This window comes from Zeus faber (genome assembly GCF_960531495.2).
Source record: "Zeus faber genome assembly, chromosome: 6".
Lineage (NCBI taxonomy): Eukaryota > Metazoa > Chordata > Actinopteri > Zeiformes > Zeidae > Zeus > Zeus faber.
The window spans coordinates 10,621,584-10,638,864 of NC_137201.1; the positions used below are offsets into that span (position 1 = coordinate 10,621,584).

At 41.0% G+C, this 17,281-nt stretch overlaps 1 protein-coding gene across 1 annotated transcript in view; it reads right to left on the reverse strand.

The window, feature by feature from the left end:
- The window catches only part of edc4 (enhancer of mRNA decapping 4), a gene marked incomplete at its 3' end in the record, with an annotated part of 53,072 nt that overhangs the window by 33,917 nt on the left and 1,874 nt on the right, over positions 1–17,281 (reverse strand). Inside the window, exons 3-11 of the mRNA XM_080001989.1 lie at positions 15,908–16,019; positions 10,074–10,173; positions 8,600–8,786; positions 8,045–8,192; positions 1,593–1,694; positions 1,335–1,447; positions 1,074–1,157; positions 853–948; positions 474–573 (exon numbers count right to left, since the gene is read on the reverse strand). Of these exons, the coding sequence (XP_079858115.1) occupies positions 474–573; positions 853–948; positions 1,074–1,157; positions 1,335–1,447; positions 1,593–1,694; positions 8,045–8,192; positions 8,600–8,786; positions 10,074–10,173; positions 15,908–16,019 (1,042 nt within the window). The remainder of the gene's footprint in view (positions 1–473; positions 574–852; positions 949–1,073; positions 1,158–1,334; positions 1,448–1,592; positions 1,695–8,044; positions 8,193–8,599; positions 8,787–10,073; positions 10,174–15,907; positions 16,020–17,281) is intronic.

Consider the following 17,281-nt stretch of genomic DNA (forward strand, 5'->3'; position numbering starts at 1 on the left):
GTGCCCTTGAACCAGTAACCGGTTCATAGGTTGTCCTTGTGCCTACCACTGCATTCTGGAAACACCCAACAAGACCTGCCGCTTTGGAGATGCTCTGACCCAGTCGACTAGCCATCAAAATTTGGCCCATTGTCAACGTTGCTTAGATCCTTACGATTGCTCATTTTTCCTGCTTCCAACACATCAACTTCAAGTACTGACTGTTCACTTGCTGCCTTATATATCCCATTTATAGGTGCTATTGGAACGTGATGAATAATGTTATTCACTTTGCCTGTCAGTGGTTTTAATGTTGTGGCTGATCGGTGTATGTAAATCCAATCAAAAGAATGAGAGTGAATGGCAGTTTTGAGATCCAATTGCTTTGCTTGTATTGGTGTGGCCATTCATAAAGTACCATCTTATCTTATTCTTGGTCTTGGTCAATGAGCCAACACATGAAACAGATCAAATGGATGCGATATTGAACCAACCTTCCTCTGAACGTCGCTGAGAATGAGACACTCGGCAGAGAGGTCCAGACTGGCTTTCAGGCTGGGCAGAACAGACAAGTTGAACGGGTCTGGGGAAAACCTAGGAGTTGTCAGAAAGCAGAAGAGGGTGTATTCAGCCTTCGATCATTGTCTTTCAGTTTATGCAAGTAAAACAATCACATTAGTAAGCAAGTATGAGAATCCAGATAAAAATTCACCAGAGGAAAATACTTTTTTTTTAATTATTATTATTATTTTTTTTTAATTAAAGCAATGAATTTAAGGCCCGGAACGGAGCATTCTATGGTCAAAGAATCGCATTCATTTCACCCAATTTGAGAAAGGATGCCCTGTTGGGTTAAGAGGACACTATAGCTACCTAATGGTCTGTAAGCAGGTCCAGGAGACTGTGCACCACATCTTCAGCTCCTGGTTGTGATCGGCCCCAGTTATCAAGAACCGCCAAAATGGAACACTATGAGCAGAGAGGAGCAGGGGGAGGAAGAGGTTGACAGCGACAGAAATCAAAGAGCATTAGTCACCTCAGGTCACATAAACTGGATTCTATACACCTAGAGCTCCGTGTATGTGTGCACTCACTCGGGGTCCTGTTTCTTGTGGTTGTCACAGAACAGGAGGCAGGAGAGAGGACGCCCCCCGTGTGGCAGCCATTCATGGAGACACCTGCACAAAGTGGAAACGGAAAGAAAATGGGAGGGAGAAAGAAAGAAATAAGAGAAACAGAATGGTATACGGAAAATTACTCTATCAATGCCATATCTCTCTGCTTTCTAGTTCATGTCTTCGAGAATTACAAAAAAGACATGAGCATGTATTTAGTACATAGTCCATAATAATTACCTGGGCTGGTCCTGCCCACCCTCAATGTAAATCTGCCAGAACTTGACGTATCCATCGTGGCTCGCTGTGGCAAGGACTGTGCCGTCCGGAGACAGTGCACCTTCACTGACTCGCTGGAGGCGAAACAACAAAAAAACCTCATAAAGACTTATAAATAAACAACACAAAGCAAATTATAGGGATTCATTTTCACTTAAGTCATGTAGAAGAAGATCAGGAAGCAGTTGCTATCTAGGAGGCCAAGGTCAGTGGGGTCACCTGAGTGTGTCCCTTGACTGTGATGAGGCCGTCCTTCAGCTCAGAGGCATCTACGGGCCAGCTGCTGTTGTCCCTCAAGACCTCCAGGTCCCACACCTCCACCTGGACGGTGGAAGAACAGTCACAAGATGCCAGAGAGTAATGCAAGTAGGGTGATTGAGCAAAAATATGGAGACCAATTCTTACGGGTAATGTACATCTGTCAATGTATTCAACATTAATACAACCTGTCCATAAGTAGAAACTGGGTCACAAACCTTGCGTTAATAATAACCTAAGTTATCATATATATTGGTTGAAAATACATTATTATACTGTTTCCAATGATTATCTGAAGTCTGCACCCCAGTATTCCCTGGTGAGTTTTAGGGGTATTCTTGCCTTCAGTCTGGTCTTCAGCAGGGGAAAATGATACTAAATTAGATTCAGGTCAGGTGATAAATTTAGCCGAGAACATTCTAATTTCTGGCTCTGAACAAATATTTTGTTGCTCTTGCAGTGTGTTTGTTGTCTGTGTCCTTCTGGCAGCGATACATGACCAAACCTTAAAAGCTTACCGTAAAAGCTTTACAGTTTTTCTTGCACCTTTGGTCAAATAACAATCTGGTAATTTTGTTGTTGAGGCTTACTAGGAGTGTACAATGTGAGGTAATGTAAGTACAACCTTCTCCTTATTTTGATCTGATAAAAATATAGGTCCACATCCTGGAGTGTGTTCGTGGGTTGTTTGGTTATTTAAAAAGGGGTTCTCTCACACAAATCAAAGCAGCGCCGTCATTTTTATTGCCACTTCACTTAGACAATAGTAGATTTTGACATGCCGTATCCCTGGCAGTGTCTCAGATTTGCCCCGCCCATCTAAACTTTTCAGCTTCACAAGGATCCGCTTTACTGTGATTGTTACTTTTTTTGTCCTCATGTTGAGAGACAGCAGCAACCAACTCACAAATGCCCCACCAAGAATCAACTGTAGACTCTTCAGCTATCTTGTGAATGAACTATTGAACAACTATGCTGATTAAATTTAGAAAAAGGCTGTAATTCCTACACGGTTTCTTCTATAACGATGTACATACTGTCAGAGTAAATGAGTCAGTCGGAGGTTTAACCCTACAGCCATTGCTTCATTATAAATCTATTGTCCAAAAGTAAAGGACAAAATCTATGAAACAAAATGTCCAAAAAAACGTACAGACAGCTAAGGCTGGGTAGTGAGCAGAATCTCCTGTTTCTTTGGAGACAAAGAATCACGATTCAATTAAATATTGATGAGACACCAGTGTTTCCCATAAAATTTGATTCTATTTGTGGCGTTAGCTGAGCAGGCAGTGTCAATCAAACGACTAGCTTTACGGAGTGACTCGTCAAGAACAAAACTCTCAAAAAAGATTCAAACCTTTCATCAAAAGTGGAGCGTGAGTACATGAGCACTGTATCGGTGTGTAAGTTTGACCGTAACAGAATCGGATATATCTGATACTAAACGGCTAGTCACTAGGGCTGCAGGAACAAAATTTGGATATAATCCAAATATTAAAAACATTTATATTACTATTTGAATGCTGAAATTGCCATTTGATTGTGTTTTATTTGATAAATAAATAACTGATTATCAAAGTTTTGGCTAATGTTAGCAAAACAATTTACATGTAATGAGCAAAAAGGTTCAATATAAGTTCATCCAGTTTGTTGCACAGTGAGTGCACATCCAATCTTAGTTTACCTTTAAGTACCTCCAAACAGTCAACATTTTCACTTTTCCGCTGTCTTTATTTAGCGTCAACTACATAGTTATGTTACATTACGTTGGTATCAGGTTTGAGTATCGGAGCATTTTTACGAGTACAGTACCGGGTGTGTACAATTGACAGGTACAGAATCTGAAAATATATCTGATCGGCCGGTCACCAGTCATAGCCAATTAAGCTGAAATTCATCGGTGCATTTCTTATCAGCTTTTTATATGTCAACAGTGACATTTTTGTAATTATTACTCCCCCACTTCCCATTTTACCTCAGCAATGCAGCATCACTCAGTGCACTGCGTATCAATGGATGTTGAGTGAGTGAGAGGAGAGGGCTTACAGAACCACAGGTCGTAGTATCTGGCCCAATCCCAGGGGTAGTTTAAATACCAAATAAATGTACGGTATTATTTTGTATTGATTGATTTCCTTTATTAAACTACAATAAACTACAACCTTATTTATTTATTTTTTTAACGTAATTTCAGTTGGCATTTCGTACCTGCGTATTTTGACCAAGAATTGCGTGGTTGATACACAAAATGCGTGCAGGTTGGCAGGTCTGCCTTCCACACCCCTTCTATAGTCCAGCCTACCTCCCCCACTCCTCCTCCAGTTGACATGGTACACCATCCAACCCTGGACTTGAACTGCCTGTATGACCATGTCCACTTCTACAAGCAGACAGTCCCCACCTTCGCCAAGACCCTAAAGGAAGTCGCTCTGAACCACAACCAAGCCCTCCACCCAAGAACAGCAGAGCAGCGACGCCACCCTCGATCAACACCCTGGACTCCCCACCCACGGCCGCAGTACAACCAGCCGCAGCACCGCCAGCCTCAATGCCCACAACAACCACCCCAGCTTCAGATCTCCCCCAGGCCAGGTGTAGCCCCCTCCTCCCCCTCACTTAATGGGCACCTGGTGAGCTACGATAATAGTTCCTGTTTTGGTCAATGTTTCTTTTCTTGTGGGAGTTTCTCATTTGAAATGGAAAGAATTAATCATGAAATAATTTTCTACCGCTTGTTGGACCGTACAGGAGCTTCGGTCCCTTGCTTTTTGCTTGAAGAGCAGAAACCCAGAGTTCCTGAAGGAGATACATGACGTAGATATTGTTGTCCTTCAGAAAACATGGTGTAAATGTGATGTTTCCACTGGTTGTTCACAAGGTTATAGAGAAATTATCATATTATCTACCAAAATGAAATAAGTTATACAGGGCAGGGACTCGGGGAGTGATCAATTTGTACAAATATACAATAACCCATTCAATAGAATTAATAAAAAAAAAAGGGAAAATTCGATATCTGGCTAAAAATTAAACAGCAGTTGACTTCAACTGATAAAGATGCTTTCTTTGCCCTATATACATTCCCCCTATTTCAATGATGAAAGTTTCTCAATTCTAGAGGGGGAGATTAACCAGTGGAACTGAGGAAATGTCCTGGTCTGTGGCGACCTTAATACTAGAACAGCAGACAAACCAGACATCATTGACACTCATGGGGATAAACGTGTACTAGACAGCAAACAACCTTCCCCTCCCCACATCCCCCACCAGAAACAACTATGACAAACTGACCAAAACAAATAGGACACAGCTCCTGCAACTCTGTCGTATGCCTGGTCTGTACATTGTCAATGGTAGGTTAAGAGGGGACTCTCGTGGAAGGTATACCGACAGCTCATCTCTTGGCAGAAGCACATTCGACCATTTTATTTCTGCCCTCAATCTTGTCTCTTAGAGCATTCACAGTCAGCCCCTTAACAACTTTCTCAGATCACAGTAAAATAAGCGCCTATCTGAGGAAAACACAACCCAATCATGAGGTAAACCAGCCCAATAAGCTACACCCTACTCCTAAATCCTATGGATGGAGTACAGACAGCATGGAAAACTAACAAAAGGCAATTAGCAGCCAACAAATCCAGTCACTCCTGGACAAATTGTTATGGATATCATTCCTCCTAATAATGAAGATGTAATTTGCCAGTTGAGAACATAAATACCATATTTGATAAATCAGCAGAATTGACAGATTTAAAGAAAAAGAGCAAACCAAAAAATAAAAAATAAATAAAAATAAATTACTACAAATGGTTTGACAAAAAGGGTAAAAATCTAAGGAAAGACTTACGCTATCCAATCAGAAACATTGTGACCCAGACAACCAAATGATACACCTTCATTATGGGAAAACACTATCATTTGAATAATCATCACCATAATTATCATTAATTAATCATCAGTAATTAAAGACTATCAGAATGCACGTGACACCGCAAATTAAAGAAAAATAATTACTTGAAAAAATAAACAATCTAAAACCCAGAAAGGCCTGGGGTTTGATCACACCAATTTACAAAAACGGTGACAAATTTGACCCAAATAATTATAGAGTAATCTGTGTTAACAGTAACTTAGGAAAAGTATTCTGCAGTATTATAAACATCAGACTAATGCACTTCATTGATGAACACAACATCCAGAGTCCACCAAATTGGATTTCTCAAAGATTACCGCACATCAGACCACATCTTTACCCTTCTATAAACTAATTGAAATGGGCGTCTGTGGTAAAGCATATTATGTAAAAAAAACCAACAATAATAAATAAATAAATAAATAAACAAACAAACAAATAAATGTCAATGAACACAAATAACAAATGTGCTGTTAAAATTGGCAACAAGCAAACTGATTTGTTTCCTCAGTGAAACAGAGCTGGACCTTTGGTGACAGCTGGAGACAGACGACAGCTTGGAAAGACGGCAACCGGGGCGGCATAGGCAAGCACCCCTATCCTGCACCTTCTGTGAAGGAGGACCCAAAGCAAGCTATGACAGATCAAATGAGCAAAGGAGTTATACCCCCAGGGGAGGCCGAAGGGGGGGCGGGTGAGAACCCCATTCGGACGGATGCTAGGGTAATGACAAACGGCGACGGACAAATGACGATGAGCAGAGAGGCAAAATCTGCAAGAATGAGAGAGGGCTAAAGATTCACCAGTCAAGGATGAAATGCAAGGAGCGACTGCAAGCACCACAATGCACAGTCAAGCACCTGATGAGACAGAGGAGGAGCGGGGCCCCGAAGCACCCCACAGAGCCCAGAGCCTCTATGTGACGCAAACATTCTCTTTGAGCAGGCACTCCGAGAAAAGGAGGATCAAGTGGCCACAAGCCTGTAAAACATCATAGTGGCCGAAGTTTGATGAGGATGTAGACACAGCGCTGGAAGCAACGGCAAAGGGGGATGCAGAGAAGAGCCTGTGGACTATGACAACCATCATAGTGAGCATGGCTACTGAGAGGTTTTGTGTTGAAGAAGGAAAGGGAGATAGACAAGCATATGCCAAGAACGTAGGGGGCAGTCAAAATCCACAACATTAGGAACGAGCTGAAGTCCATGAAGAAACAACATTAGGAGGCCAGTGAGGAGGCGCGGCCAACACTGGCAGAGCGTCGTCTCATGCTCAGGAAGAAGCTCCTAACTCTGCGCAGAGGTGAGCTACACAGGAGGGGGCGAAGGGAGCGGGCTAGGAACGGGTTGCCTTCATCAACAACCCAAAAAACTCATGCGCAACTCTGAGGAGTTCAAAATCCAAGGTGGCGTCAGAAAAATAGAAGCCTTGCAATGGTAATTACCCACAGAAATATCACTGAAAATCTAACACAATAAAGAAGCCATTGTCCAAAAATCCAGTCATCAAGATCGGTCATAATTTTAAAAACAAGTACTGAAGAAACAAGACAAGCAACCAGGAGACAACAGTCCGGGGAACCCGGGAAACTTTAAAACGCACCCAACACAACTAAACTGGAGCCCGTGTATTGCTCCCTGCAGCTATATTTATTATTGTGGTTGAAATTATTGTCATTGTTGGTTGCTAATATTATGTTTGTTAATATTAGTTTGCTTTGGCAATATAAGCACTGTCTTTTCACGCCAATAAAGCTAGTTTAAATTTTAATTGAGAGCGAGCGAGAGAGTGGAAATGATTCAGAGAATGAGAGCTCAGATTCCCTCAAAGCGTACAACTTAAGCATCAATGGCATATTTGCTTTATAAATATAAGCATCTTCGCATTTTGTCAGACAGCTTGTTACTCCTCTCATCTACAATATCCCCTGGTGTTCTAAAAAGTTGCTCACTATCTACACTTGTGCGTAGTTCACCGAGGTATGCTTGTGCTGCTTGTGCGAGAAAGCAACTTTTATTATCTTGAGTGAGCGAATCAATGCGCTGTACGCAATCTCTACAATGAAAATAAAATTTTACAGATTTTTAATTTTAAAATACTGGATTGCTCATGATAGGATTCATGATTTATATAGGATATTTTTCTAATGAGAATTGCTACCAACTTCTCAGTAAACCATCTAACATGTATTATACAATTAATTGACAGAACAAATTTGGTCTCATAAAGAAATGAAATATTTAACTTAATTTGTAACTATGGTGGTATTGAATTTCATGGAAAATTGTTGTATAACTTATAAATTAAGCATAGGCATTTCAATTTTCAAATTGATTCAGAGATTGACAACAGCAGTGAATTGTAATGGAGGAGAGGATTTGTTTTTAACAAAGCCCTGGAGACTGCAATGGCTGGCCTGTCAAAACAAATATCAGCTCCTTAATAATTAAAGATAAACTGGCTCAACAGCACTCATTCGGTAAGGAACATGGAGGGGTACCCTGTCTTCGTGTAGAAGGGCCAGCGTCTGGCTGGTATCGTCCTGGTTGTCCTCGTTGTCGTCCTGAATGAAGGGGCACCAGATGAGGCGGCGGTGGGAGTTGAGGGGTATGTCATCCGGCCGCCTAATGTGTACCACGACCTGGTCACTGACAGCAGGGTTTTGGTTAAGAAAGCCAAAGGGGGGTGGAGGGTGTCTTACAGCAGTGTGGTTAGTGTAAGTTGGCTCTACATTCTGATAAAAGAAAAATTAAAAAAAAATTAAAAGAAAAAAAAAAAGTTTCACCTTTACAACCAAGGTAACAGTAGGAGGTGCTATTTGTGGTGTACATTGAGTTATTACAATTCACATCTTAACTACAAATTTACAAGGCGGGTGTGCAAAGTAAGTTAAAAAATAAAAAATAAAATCTACCTCCTACTTAATCCAATTTAATCTCCATTTTGTCCAAAGATGGAAAGAGGCAACTAAATTTATTCTAATAGTTCCAAAACCCCTAAAAAAAGACATACACACACTTGCACTACCAGATGTAAATTTTTGCTGACAGGATACAGTATTTTGCTGCTGGTGCAGGTAAGCTGCCACACCACCAGGTTGCCAGCCTCATCCACACACCCGAGCAGGGAGGAATCCAGGTGGGCGAAGGCCAGGTCTGTCACAGCCCCTGTGAAGCCCTTCAGCAGGGAACGCTCAGCAGATCCCAGACTCAGCACACGGATCATAGCTTGGTTGTTTGCTCCTGAGGTGGAGAGGGGTTCAGTTTTAAGATGTAACAAAAAGGGAAACCGATAAACTCCTGCAGACACATTCTTAAGATGAACCAGGGCAATGCGGAAAGGCATTACTTTTATCAGATTGTAATCTGAATACAAATAAAAATCCTACGGCCAATGTGACATACGGCACAGCATTGTTACTTAAATTTGTCGTTGGGAAATTATCCATATATGTTTGTTCTCAGTGAATTGAAACAGTGGCACGAGGGAAACTAAGAAGGCTTTCACAACTCCTACTTTGAGGAAGGAGGGGAGGGAGGTTAACTAAACACTTCCATCCGGAGATGCTTATATTTAAAAAAGGAATAAATGCGAATAAATAAACAGTTTCTCATCTCTTAATTGTAATACTTGATATACAATGTTGCACAGAATGGGTAATTAAATAAATAATGCTACACAATAATTAGAAGGCTTCATATAGACCCGGTGATTAGTGATAGATTATCAATATTGGCCAATACTGCTTCCAGGGACTGGTGATCGCTGGAAACAATCCTAATCGGAGCACCCTTAGCGACGACACAGTTTTGATCCAATACACCAGAACTAATTGGGACAAGTCCTGTGCATTCACCGATGGACACATCTATCTCTCTCACACACACACACACACACACACACACACACACACACACACACACACACACACACACACACACACACACACACACACACACACACACACACACACACACACACACACACACACACGACCAGCATCTGCCCCAAACAGCCTCCTGATTACATCCTTCTCCCATACTCTGCTTTACTGCATAGCTAACACAAGAAGGCCACATGTGGTAATTTCAGTTCCAATTTTCATTACCTTAATTAATCATGTTTTGTTAAATGTCAAGTACATATTGCTGGTTGTCTCTATGATTATCCGTCTCACCCATGGAGACTCTCTCCCCCTCTTGGAGAAATAATGATGATTAGTTGTTTCTCCAAAGAGGGGGATTGGTGGAGGTCTTGCAAAACAAAAAAGCTGCACTCTTGTCATCCCACAGGTCGTCCACATGACGGTTATTGCAAGCAGTTGTTGACGATTAATCAAGAGGAATTGCATGTTAAGAATTTGAACTCTTGCAGAATAACTCTGTCTTGGATTGAATGGCATACAAATACCCTGTGTTGTATGCCAAGCCAGCCACAGGTAAAAAGTAGAAAGAAAAGGTGAAAGAAAAAGTTAGAAAATTAAAACTTTTTGAGCAGTGAAGTGTTATTTTATTAAAGAGGACTCTCACCTCTGATGGCGTAGGCCAGGAAGGAGTTGGACACAGCGATCAGGTTGCCATAGTAATACTTGTGTTCCCAATCATATTTGGCAACTGGCTGGATCTTCACCTGCAGAAGTCAAGAATGAAAATGTCAATGCGGTAACACGAGTGGTGTAACGGAATGTAGTTGATCCGTACGGACCGCCCCCCCCCCCCCCCCAGTTCGGCACGCATGTGAACCGCGGATTAATTGCAAAATTTGACCATCATCGTTTACTGCAGTTTTACTGCCACTGTTACTTTTTAAAGGAATAATTCAAGAGCTGTACCCGACTCAGAATTTTGTCAGTCTAATCGGATTTGGCTGTTCAATGTAAATATTCGTCTACACGCTCGTGCCTAGTATAGATACTATCTACCGTTACCTGTTCTGTTAATGGTATTGGAGAAATTAAGGAAATAGAGTTTATTTTTTCCATTCATTAATTTTCGCTATTCCTAATTATCAGAAGAGACATCGCTCTCTCTCCAGAGAAATAGCTCTCGATACCTGAGTGAGTGAGTGACAATGGCAGAAAGAAACTAAGGCCCAAAAGTCTGGTTAAATTTCAATAAGAGTCCATGACGACCATGCTCTCTGCCACAAGTGCAACCAGTCTTTCACATGTAAGGGAGGAAACACGAGCAATCTTTTGAAACATTTAGAAAAAGTTAATCACAAACACACAGAGAAATGCACTGTTTTCAACTTCAATAATAATCCAAACAAAGTTACATTAAAGTTATTTAATTAGACATCAAATCCAATCAGAAAACAAACAATGGCAACTACAAGTGGGGATTGCGCTATTGTTTGTTTTCTAGCGCCGATTGATGTTTCTGCTATGTTTCTTCTGCTAGAAAACAAATACAATGTGTATTGAGAAATGCAGACTTCTCTACAAAATCGACTGTAACCTGCTTAATTCTGAACCAATTTTCATGAAATTTGGTTTGTAAACGTGAGAAATTTAACATGATACTGGTTAATTATTGGAATTAAATTCAGTTACTCATGGCAGATCCAATCATATTTTTACATTGACTACCATGTTAAAAGGAAGATGGTACAGAATAAAAGGAAAGCGAAGTTACAGACGTGGACAAATTTGTTGGTACCCTTATAGCTGATTGAAACAATGCTTCATTCCTCCTGAAAAGTGATGAAATTAAAAGCAATTTTCTCATGTATAGCTGCATGCCTTTGGTATGTCAGAGTAAAGCAAAGAAACCGTGTAAAGAGATAGAGATCAATTATATTCTAAAATGGCCTGGACAAATTTGTTGCTACTCTTTGATGAAAAAAGGAGGACCCATGACCTGCGACTGAGACAGAGCTTGCTGACAGTGGGCAAAAGTGGAGTGCTCCTGGGTCTTCTTCCATGGAGCCCACTGTCACTCAAAAAGCGACAGATGGTACAATCAGACACTGATGTACCTTGACCTTGGAGTTCAGCTTTTACCGCTTTGGAAGTTGTCCTTGGCTCTTTTTCTCCCATTCGCGTTATCCTTCTGTTCAATCTGGGGTCTATTTTCCTCATGGGGCTGCGTCCAGGGAGGATGGCTAAAGTCCCATGGACCTTAAACTTCTTCATAATATTTGCAACTATAGTCACTGGAACATCAAGCTGCTTGGAGATGGATTTATAGCCTTTACCTTTAACATGCTTGTCTATACTTTTCTTTCTGACCTCCTCAGACAACTATCTCCTTTGCTTTTTCTGGTCCATGTTCAGTGTGGTGCACACAATGATACCAAACAGCAGAGTGATTTCTCCATTTAAATAGGCCGAATGACTGATTATAAGATTGAAGACATGTGTGAAACCAATTAAAGAAAACAGTTAGTTTGAAATATCACTATAATCCAATTATTTATAATATTTTCGAACAAATAACATTCAGCAACAACGGCCCCTAAAGCCAGTGGCTTGTCTCAAGGCAGATAGGTGCATTGGACATTTTAAAATTGCAAGGGCATCAATGATTGTAACAAAGGTAAACAAATTTTAAATCTGTGCAAACTCAAGGTTAATATTGGGGAACACAAAAAAAGTTAGAAGTAACAGGTCATAGTGATGAGCTTCATATAAAATACACGGCAGTTCCAAAAGTAGTATTAAGTGTTAGTGGATATTCTTTTGAATAAAGACACAAATCATAAAAAACATTTCTGTTATAATTTTGGCATTATTATAGATGCATGATTACAAAAAGGTTTTTTTTTCCCCAATCCAAGAAGTACACACTCACACAGGTCTGTCAGGACTCACACAGAGTATGGGTGTCACGATTCTGATTCAAAAATCAATTGAAAAGAGCATTCGTGACAAGCAGGTTTGTGATTCTGCCCACATTTTTGTGGGTACGATTGTCCGACATGGTCACCGTTTTGGAGCGGTCAAGATCCCCGAGTAAACAAATGTGTTGTTTTGCTGGGCAGTGTGGGCCCCTCCGCGGAGTCAACTGCAGCTCTACCGGCTCTGAACAGATCTTCATGAAATCTTTGTTGGCGCTTCGATCGGCTGCGCGGAGGTTGCACTGTGCCGCATTTCGCAAAAAATAAGGTAAGTAGGTAGGTAGGTAGGTAGGTAGATATGTAGATAGACAGACGGACGGACGGACAAAAGACAGACAGCAAAACAAGTGATATGTTGCTGCGGTGATGACTCCAATAAAATATATTAAACAAAAATATTGTGTTTTATTAAATATAAGAATTGTACACCACATTCCAAATTATTATAAAAATGATATTTTTCTCTGATTTTCCTAAATCATTGATGCATATGACAGTCAGTATAATTTTCAAGTCATCAACCGTTAGGGTATAATTTGAATGTTATTGAACAAACCTCCCAATGATAACAGTATTTTTCCGAAAATAAAAAACCCCAAATAAACTGTTCCAAGTTATTATGTACAACAGAGTTTCAAAACATTTTATAGGTTGTATAAGAACTGAAAATGGTCATTTGTTGAATTTGCAGCATTAGGAGGTCATATTTACTGAAACCAAAAGCTATTTAAATCAAAAACATCTTAACAGGCCAAGTAACATGTTAACATAGAAGAAGAAGAAAAAGGAGAATCTTTAATTGAGGCCTCTGCATTTAACCCATCCTGGCTTGTCCTTCCTTCAGGGGCACAGCCAGGAGCAGTGGGCAGCATTCGAGGACGCGCCCGGGGACCTGGTGACGACCGTCCATCTCTGGTGCCACATAGGACCCCTTCTTTGATATCACCTTCACAATTCTTGCATCCATTAAACTTGTGAGTTTTTGGAGAGTTTCTGCTTGAATTTCTTTGCAGGATGTCAGAATAGCCTCCCAGAGCTGCTGTTTTGATGTAAACTGCCTCCACCCTCATAGATCTTTTGCTTGAGGATGCTCCAAAGGTTCTCAATAGGGTTGAGGTCAGGGTAGGATGGGGTCCACACCATGAGTTTCTCTCCTTTTATGCCCATAGCAGCCAATGACAGAGGTATTCTTTGCAGCATGAGATGGTGCATTGTCAGGCATGAAGATGATTTTGCTACGTAAGGCACGGTTCTTCTTTTTGCACCATGGAAGAAAGAGGTCAGTCAGAAACTCTGTATACTTTGCTGAGGTCATTTTCACACCTCCAGGGACCCTAAAGGGCCCTACCAGCTCTCTCCCCATGATTCCGGCCCAAAACATGACTCCGCCACCTCCTTGCTGACGTCGCAGCCTTGTTGGGACATGGTGGCCATCCACCTGGACCATCCAGGGTTGCAAGGCACTCATCAGTCAACAAGACTGTTTGAAAATTAGTCTTTATGTATTTCTGGGCCCACTGCAACCGTTTCTGCTTGTGAGCATTGGTTAGTAGTGGCCCAATAGTAGGTTTATGCCTAAACTGCAAGCCTCTGGAGGATCCTATACCTTGAGGTTCACGGGACTCCAGAGGCACCAGCAGCTTTAAATACCTGTTCGCTGCTTTGTAACGGCATCTTAGCAGCTGCTCTCTCAATCCCATTAATTTGTCTGGCAGAAACCTTCCTCATTATGCCTTTATCTGCACGAACCCGTCTGTGCTCTGAATCAGCCACAGATCTGTTCACAGTACGATTATCACGCTTGAGTTTTCGTAAAATATCTAATGTTTTCATACCTTGTCCAAGGCATTGCACTATTTGAGACTTTTCGGCAGCAGAGAGATCCTTTTTCTTTCCCATATTGCTTGAAACCTGTGGCCTGCTTTATAATGTGGAACGTCCTTCTTAAGTAGTTTTCCTTTAATTGGGCTCACCTGGCAAACTAATTATCACAGGTGTCAGATTGATTTCAGTGATCCAAAGAGCCCTGAGACACAATACCATCCATGAGTTTAATTGAAAAACAAAAAATTTAATGTTTGACACTTAAATCCAATTTGCATAATAATCTGGAACGTGGTGTAGTTATGTTTAGTAATTGTATTAGCCTCTCGTTTTCCATATCTGCACCAGACTTAATCTGCTATGTAACATCCGACTCATTCCATCGCGGAGGAGGCAAAAAAGTTTAAATATTTAACTTGCGCAAAGACAGGTGGTAAATATTCCTGTATGCACTCACCAGCTCAGCGAGTCTTGCCTCAAACTTCTCCATTTTGAAATGAGGAGAAACGCTCCTCGTGCCAGTCACAAAATCTCGAAGGTGTGCACCGTAGATTTCCACGCGCCAAGGCGCCACCCACTGGTGACGTCATTAGCTTTTATGTTATCAATTAATCGACGATTGGTTGTTAAGGTTAACAACTTTCTTTGTGTTCTCAGTGTCAACAGTGAAATCTAAAATAGTTTCGTTGTAATGGCCTACTCAAATCGTTCTAACAACTTTACTATTTCCCAAAATAGCCTATTCAAAACCTTCAAAATAAAATTAAAAAAAACTAACGGTAGTGTTTTCCAAATGGGAGAGGGAGCAAGTGTCTGTGGCGATGACACCGCATCTGCACCGCTGCCACGGTGTGCGCTTCAAGAGTTTTGCTTTCTCACTTTGGATGCTCGACAGTAGCAACTTCACAGAAGAAGGGTCTCAAGAAAACCCGCGGGGCAATGAAAGTGATGAAAGATCCCATGAATCAGAATGAAAGATCCCCCCACCTCGGCCAGCGAGCGTGGGGGTGCCTCCGCCCGGTCCATCGGCCGTATTTTTACGATTTATTTATTTATTGCCTTGTTTATTTATTTCGGGATATATTCCATAGATATTTATTAATATTTGCGTGCTATGTCCACATACATCCTCTTGCTACGGCGCGGGGGGTGCGGACAGGGACCACGCCGGCCGACTTCTGCTAGACTGTCCGTTGCCTGATTTATTCCGGCATTATCATGGCATGTGTGAAAAGGCACAAAATGGAAATTTTCCTGACTGTGAATGCACGTGTGAATGGCGAAATTCGCTAGCAGTGCAGGAATGGTTATCCCAGTAATTTACCGGGAGCTGTGTGTGAAATGTTTAAATTGAAGATTTGGAGAATCGTGACACCCCTTGTACTGACCGACCTGTACAGGTGACAGGAGCATCCTTTCAGACCAGATAGCGTTGTTGGTGTGATGGTATCTGTGCTTTCCAAATCCCAATGGTCAACATTGAGCATATACAGTTCAGTTTATAACACATTGTGAGAAACTTTGACATGTAAGAAATATCGGCAGTTTAAATCAAATTGGAACCTTAAACTGAAATTAAATCACTTGGTATTAAAACCTGAGAAGGGTTAAGGCCGTGACTAAATATGAAGCTGTACTTGGATCTCTGCAGATTTCCAACCATACAAATCATTGTCCCGCTGTGGGGGAATCATCTTACCTTGTTGCTTCCTCGAGCCTTGCTGTCGATGCCAGAGTCTCTGCTGGCCACAATCTCCACGTTGTTGGAGACTATGGAGATGCAGGTGGAGCCATCATCTCCAGACAGGCAGCTGAGGGAGAAGCACCCGAAATCATCAGTGTTTAACTCAGTAAGTGCCAGAAATGATCTTGTTATATTAAAGGCGGTCCTGGCCTGAAAAAAAACATGTGCTTGCAAGATATTGTGCCAATTCTTTATCTGCACTGCGCACTTTGACTACCCTAACAGTTGACAATAATAACGGATATAATAACCCAATCCTTGAAGGTGAAATGTGAACAATACAGAATGTCTTTTGCACAGCGCACCAGACTGTCAATAAAAATGGCCAGGAAATTTAAAGAACGTGGGCCCATTCTCTGTTGAAAATAAGAACTATGTTAGAATAAGCTAGTTCTCGACAAAGACGAGAATCTTTGCCTTGTTGCAGGTCAGCCCATTTCTCTTCCTATTTGGAATATTAGAAGCTAAGCGTAAAAGACACGCACTGTCCACAATCGTGCACACTGACGACATGGGAGTGCGCACAATAACAGTTCCCACAACTGGCTCTTGAAACCGGATATTTCAGAGTTACTACTCTGATCACCGGCTGCCTATTTTAAGTGTTAATGATCACTGCCAGATTTATCTGTGCATTCTGGGGATGTAACGGTTCACAAAATTCACGGTTCGGTTCGATACGACACAATGGTGTCACGGTATGGTACATTTTCGATACAGCAAAAAAGTAGAAATGCCAGGGAAATTTCCTTGATTTTTAATTTATTAAAACTTCATCAAGTAGAATCTTTCTTTGACTTTGAATAATGACAGAGCTATAACTGACCCCTCTTCTGGGGTGTCTTCTTAGCAGCATATAAAACAAAAATAGTGCCTAAAAATCTTTTAGTAACGTAATAGTTGTAAATAAATACAAACAAAAGAAACAATTCTGTTTTTATATGGAACTCAGTGTGTTTTTATTCAACTTTCAAGAAGAAAATCTAAAAAAAAGTCATAAAAAGTTCTAACAATATTTTAATGACGGAATTTTGCGCATCAGCGCAATGAACAACAAGGCTATCGGGAAGCATGAGCTGTGAATCCATGTTCAAGTTAAAACATTAATAAAAAAATGCATAAATTAATTAATAAAAAATTTGGTAAAATGTTTAGATAACAAAAAAAATCTTCAATCCTTTAAGCATTAAGTTAACATTCACAAAGTAAATAATATTTACTACAAGCACGTGAGAGAACAGCTCCCCGGGTCCCCCAACCCAGAAGTACTGGCCAAAGTAAGCTAAGCTGTTTAACGTCCATAACATTGCCAACAAATCTGAATATTTA